The 6,232-nt window shown below is 29.4% G+C and overlaps 1 protein-coding gene across 1 annotated transcript; it reads right to left on the bottom strand.

Moving 5' to 3' along the window:
- Nucleotides 1-1,705: 1,705 nt before the first annotated feature.
- On the bottom strand, nt 1,706-4,414 carry LOC133834110 (protein phosphatase 2C 51-like). Its single transcript, XM_062263616.1, has 3 exons — nt 3,639-4,414; nt 3,368-3,473; nt 1,706-2,164 (listed from the first exon to the last, which is right to left on the bottom strand). The coding sequence occupies exons 1-3, from the start codon at nt 4,287-4,289 to the stop codon at nt 1,860-1,862; spliced, it is 1,062 nt and encodes a 353-aa protein (XP_062119600.1). The 5' UTR covers nt 4,290-4,414; the 3' UTR covers nt 1,706-1,859.
- Nucleotides 4,415-6,232: the final 1,818 nt, after the last annotated feature.

Raw genomic sequence — 6,232 nt, forward strand, 5'->3', positions numbered from 1 at the left:
TCAAATTTTTCACATAGAAAAAAGTATCGTATTTTTTCTCTAAACTTGAAAACCTATTTTCCCATAGCCTATTCCAAGATGTCATTTGTTGAGAACATCTTGCGAATCACAAAAATCACTAAGTCTTTCTACGTGCCCACAAACATCTTGAGGTGTAGAAAATAGTTCAAAAACAAGAAGTAAGCAAGGACACTTGATAAGTTTCAACTGGTAGGTTCATTCTTCTTTTATGAATGATTATGTTTAATTGAATTAATGAATTATATTAATCCATCCGTTACTTAAAAGTTGTTTTAAATAAAATAAATGTTATACCCAAGACTCACCACCGTGCATTTCGCTGCGCAATAAGGGCAAGTCCAATGGGACTACATCCAATAGCACGCCAAATGTTAGCCCACCTTGCTGAAATGCTACCGTGTCATACCGTATATGGTGGGATACTGTAGCAACGATATTTTTTTATATAAATATTTTACAAATAAATATATATATGTATATTATTTTATTTATAAGATAAATTAATATAATAATATATAATATATTTTTTATGTAAATTTTGGTGTTGTGATTGGAATAAAAAAATGGTAAATTTATTATTTTAGTGTTGATTTAACATAAAGATGTGAATGACTTTGATGGTTGGAGTTAGCCTAGCGGCCTAGTGTATACCAAGAGCCCTCTCTCATTCTAAAAGCCAAGCCACTCTCATTGGTGACAGTCACTGCTCCTCTCGGTGGCAGCACAAAAACGCAGCACAGTCACTTGGTATTGTTCACGTAGATCATCTATTAGAGAAAATACTGTCTCGTAGAGTGGCCTGTCAAGTCATTCATTGAATATATTTTGGTATTTTGGATATGTATTGAATCTGATATGTATCTTTTGGTATGAGACACTAGGTAGGATTTGTATTTTGGTACATATATTGGATATGTATTGAATCCCTGATGTTTTTTGCATCACTGAATATATTTGTTTTTCTTTTGGGTAATTTCTGATAAACATATATCAATTCATGTATTAGTTCAAAAAATTGGTAAATATTAAATTGTATTCAAAAAGTGGTATTTTTGAAAATTTGTGTGTAAGGCCCACAGTGGCCCAAAACCCAAAATTCGTTCATGTAAATCCTAACCCAATCCGTACATCCGAACTGGAATCGCATAAAAATCCATATTTAATAGGGAATTTTTTTAAAATATGCTTTTTAGTCATTAATGTGAAAAATATGAGAATTAAACTTTTTTTAATTTGTATGGAAAAATTTAATTAACAAAATCTCAATTTATAGAAACCTAATCACATATTGAAACTCAAAATTAAAAAACAAACTTTTATACAAAAAAATATATGAAAAACTAAATTTATAAAAGTGAATTTTTTTTAAAAGAAGCCATAAATTAACTTTTCTTAAAAAAAAAAAAAAGCATATTTTTACTAACTTTATTAAAAATCTCATATAAAATATAAATTTCTCTATTTAAAAACCCTTCCTAATAAAATGAAGTATTATTTGAATAGTTATTAATACTTATATGACATGGCTATTTTATTATCACTTGCCTTAAATTTAGAATAGCCTTAAATTTAGAATAGTTAGTCAGGATTTCTTACAAACAAAAACAAACATTAGCTAATAGAACAACTCTTGAATTAAATGACCAACAAACAAACCATACACGACCCACCAATAGAACAACACTTGAATTGAAACACCATAACTTGATGAACTCTCTTAAGGTGTGTAGTACAACAACAACAACCATTAACGCATGAGAAAACTCATTTAAAAAAGAAAAAGAAAGACTTAAACATAATAAACAAAACAAAAAACAAAAAAACAAAAGAAGCAAATATTAGCAAATCTGCTTCTTGAGATCGACAACTATGACACTGATATTGTCTTTGCTTCCTCGGGCCATGGCGAGCTCGGCCAGCAAAGCAGCTGCCTCAGAGGCAGTGTTTCCGGCAAAGCCATCGTTAGAAAACATTGTCCCGATTTGGCCATCAAGACAACTTAGAACAACCTCACAAGCAAAGTCGTTTGACATGAAATCCCAGAGACCATCGCTTGCTATCACAAGGAATGCATCTGAATCATTCCGCTCATACACACTCACCTCTGGTTCAGAGATCACTAGAGGCTTCAAATAATGATCTCCTGCATTACCAACAGCAGACAAAAACACTATATATATAGGGAGTTTCTTAGGTATGGGGCTAGGGGCATCATTTTTACTCCTATCGTAAAAGCATTTTCTATTTTCGATAATTAGATAAATTTTAACTCAATTTTTTTGGTATGGTGACATACATTATAGTTATGACAAATATCCCGTTAATTTTTCAAAAAATTCTAATTAATTTACAATATTGAAATTAGAGTTCAAATAATCTATTTTACACGCATATAAAAAAAATTAAGCACGTGTTTAAGTAACTGTTTGAACTCTGATTTTAGAACCGTAAATTATTCAGAATTGCCCGAAAAATTGGCAGGATGTCTATTATAACTATAACGTACGCTATCATGCAAAAAAAAATAGGTTATAATTTCTCCAAATTTACCCAAAATAAAAAAAAAAATACTTCTACTGTAGTGGCAAAAGCAATACCCCTACCTAAGAAAATTCTTTTTATGCTCAATCTTTTTTTGTGATAAATATACTCAATTTCTTTAAAATGATACATTTTTATATTCAAAAAAAATTTAGCAGTAAATATACCCAGTATTTTTAAAATGTTATACTTTTATGCCTATTTTTTTTTTAAAAATGAAGGAAACATATAGATTTTTAATTATTTTTTTAAAATTAGCTTCTATTTCTTTTTCCTTTTCAAAATAACTATTTAATTAAAAATTAATAAATATTTTATTAAAATTAATAAAAAGTAATATAAAATAATTGAAAACTTATATTTTTTTCATCAATTGAAAATATAAGTTTAAAAAAATGAAGGAAAATAGAAAAATATAAGTTTTGATTAATTTTAAAACTTTAAATAATTTTTTATTAAAGAAAGAATAAATAAATGAAAATAATTTAAACTTAGAAACCTATATTTTCTTACTTTTATATTATTTCTTAAAATAATAATAAAAAATAAATTTAAAAATATAATATTTTGAAAATATTAGATATATTTACCATTAAAAAAACATTTATTATAAATATACAAAATTAGGAATACATTAGATATATTAACCACACAAAAAATTGAGTATAAAAGGGTAAAATTTTAAAAATATTAGATATTTTAACAACAATTTACTTTATAAATATTCTCTTGAACCAAAGTTATAAAAATTTGAAATATATGTATATACATTTATATATAAATATATATATATATATATTCATACCAATTGATCTTGAAGTGTCAAGTATTCCAAGAACACGGTAACCATCCCAGTTTATGACTCTTCCTCCTGCTGCTTCCACTCTCTCCCTCTCGTCCGGCACATCAGGCTACACAGTAGATAAAATAATAAGGCTACACAGTAGATAAAATAATAATAATAATAATCAAATAAAAATAATGATTATAATAAGAGTTTATATATTTTAATTTCAGAAATTAACATATTCGAAAATTATAATTTATTATTTTATTAATAATTAAATAAGTTTAACCTTGTGGTCACGTGATAGAGGCACGGCAACACTGTCAGTACGACACAGCACAGTCCTGGAATCGCCGCAATTGGCCACCACAATAGCCTCTTTCCCGACCAGAACAACCATCGCCGTGGACCCCATCGTTTTAAGACACATGGCTCGGCCAACGTCGTGTATGATCTCAACGCCGCCGCTCCCGCCGTCGCAGATGCTTCCGACCTCCTCGTCCATCTTCAGAAAGCAATAACTCATCACCTTACTCCAATCCACTGTTCCACCATCGTACCCGCGAATCCTCGCCTCCACCCTGTGATGGAGCTGGTCCCGGCAGGCATTCGCCACATCAGACCCGCCGTGACCGTCGTAAACACCGAAGAAATGATAGGATGAGTCGATTTCCACCACCGCCACTGCGTCCTCCATCACTCGTCGCCGTCCGATCACCGAAATCCAACCGTTCGACACATCCGGTAGAGTCCTTGTGTCTTTGTGGTATTCTTCTTCTTCTTCCTTATGATTCCCCACATCGAAATTTATTTTTTCTAACACCCACCCATCGAAATTTTCATGTTCTCCGTCGTCAACGGCGGCGTCTGTGAACTCAAAGGGACTTTTCGAGCTCGAACCTCCGTCGCAGGAAGCAACCTTTTGAAGTACTCCTTTCATTGTCTTGCTACAAAATTTATTACGACAATCGTGTGAACCATAATCGGTCTCTTGCGAATTTAAGCTTTTGGTAGGCTTCAACGACGCCCTCAGCTTCCTCCGACGATCTTAAAAGTGATCTGGACCGTTGATAGTGTGAAGATCCATTGGATGGCGCCAACAGTTTCTCGGTAATTAGACGGCAAAAGATGGATTCTTACTGACGTGGACGGTTGGGATTGATAGGCTTGACACGTGGCGAGAGGACTGGGGTAGAAAAGTTATTAGTTTTGGCGGGGACTGTGATACGGAAGAGGTGAGTGATCAGGCTAGTCTGACATGTCGGTCATTTAAAATGAAAACGTGGCGACTCTAATTTTTTCGGTGCGATTCGTTGCACTTGCACTACTACATTACAAATTCAAATAAATTAATTTTTTTTTCAGCATCGATTAAATTAATTTAATTACTCTATTATATACCATTTTTATCTTCTTATATTTTGTTTGTTGGATTCTTAGTAATCTCGTATAAAACTTTAATTGAGTAGCAAAATCCCAACAAAAAAATTGATGAAAATTTTCCAAATATATAGTATAGATTACTTAAATTGGCTCAACTAAACTGATAGATCATATTATAACTACTAATATATATATTATCATTTGATGAGCCCAAATTAGAAATCTTAATTTTCTAACAAACATGGGCTATGATATTCTAAGAGCAAAGTATATATATTGGTAACTAGATTCATCATTAATGATCATCATGTATCAAATAGAATTATTAAGTAGCACCACAAGTGACATATTGTTATTAGTGTAATTTAATATCGAGTATCACTTAGTTGAATTTAATAGAAATATCGTTAATCAATCATAAGATATCATCTCATGTGGTGTTGGATACCTTAACAAATAACAACACTCTATACCAAATATATTCAATAGCATAGTTCAAGTGTGGATTTGCAATAAGAAATTACATGCACATATGATCTCAAACATGCTTATAAATTTCTAATTAGTCCTTTATTCCTTAATATAATAATTTTTTTAGATTTTAACCTTAATACTTTCAGAGCATATAAAACTTTAATCCATAAACCTCATTATTTTACATAAAATCAAATGTGTCTTAAGAAAATGTGAATATGAATATAGCATAGCTAATATATATTGTCACAAAATATCTTTAGCCGTTTTTCAATACCAAACCTAACCTAATGACAAAGTTATGCAACCATATCTGATGATTTTTTTTCTCATAAAATTTGATGTCTTTTTTAACATTTTGCTTATTAAATTTTCAAGAAATTAATACTCAATATTTATCCCAATTTTTATCTTGATTATAGTTTATTTTTATATCTTTTACACGAAACAAGACATATATATTTGCCGACTTTTGCTAAAATAAACAAAACAAAACAAAACTATTTCAATCCAGCTAGCAGTTGCCATATATACATGCACATAGGAACTTTTTTTAACTTTAAGACGTATATATATATATTCGCCGAATTTTGCTAAAATAAACAAAACTATTGAGATTTTGTTGTTATGTGTGTAATATTATAAGAGAAAATTCTATCAGTCTTTTCAAACAAATGAAAGGATATATATTTGCTTTAAAGAAAGGGTTATATATTTTAACTTTCATTTTTTGTTAAATGGAATTTGGAGTATATATATGTAATGTCAATATAAGGTTATATCTCTTCTTCTATATAATAACTGTATAGATAATCGAAATTATTAATTTTAATTATTTTTTTAATATTAATTTTAACAGAATATTATTATATTTAATAGAATATTCTTATATTTAACGTTAGTTTGTAAATACTTAAACTTAAATAAAATAAAATAAATAATTAAAAAAATTAAAATATAATATTTTTGAGATATTTTACAATGATAATTATTTTAAAATAATAAATAATTAAAAAAAATTAAAAT

Source organism: Humulus lupulus, chromosome 5, assembly GCF_963169125.1.
Source record: "Humulus lupulus chromosome 5, drHumLupu1.1, whole genome shotgun sequence".
Classification (NCBI taxonomy): domain Eukaryota; kingdom Viridiplantae; phylum Streptophyta; class Magnoliopsida; order Rosales; family Cannabaceae; genus Humulus; species Humulus lupulus.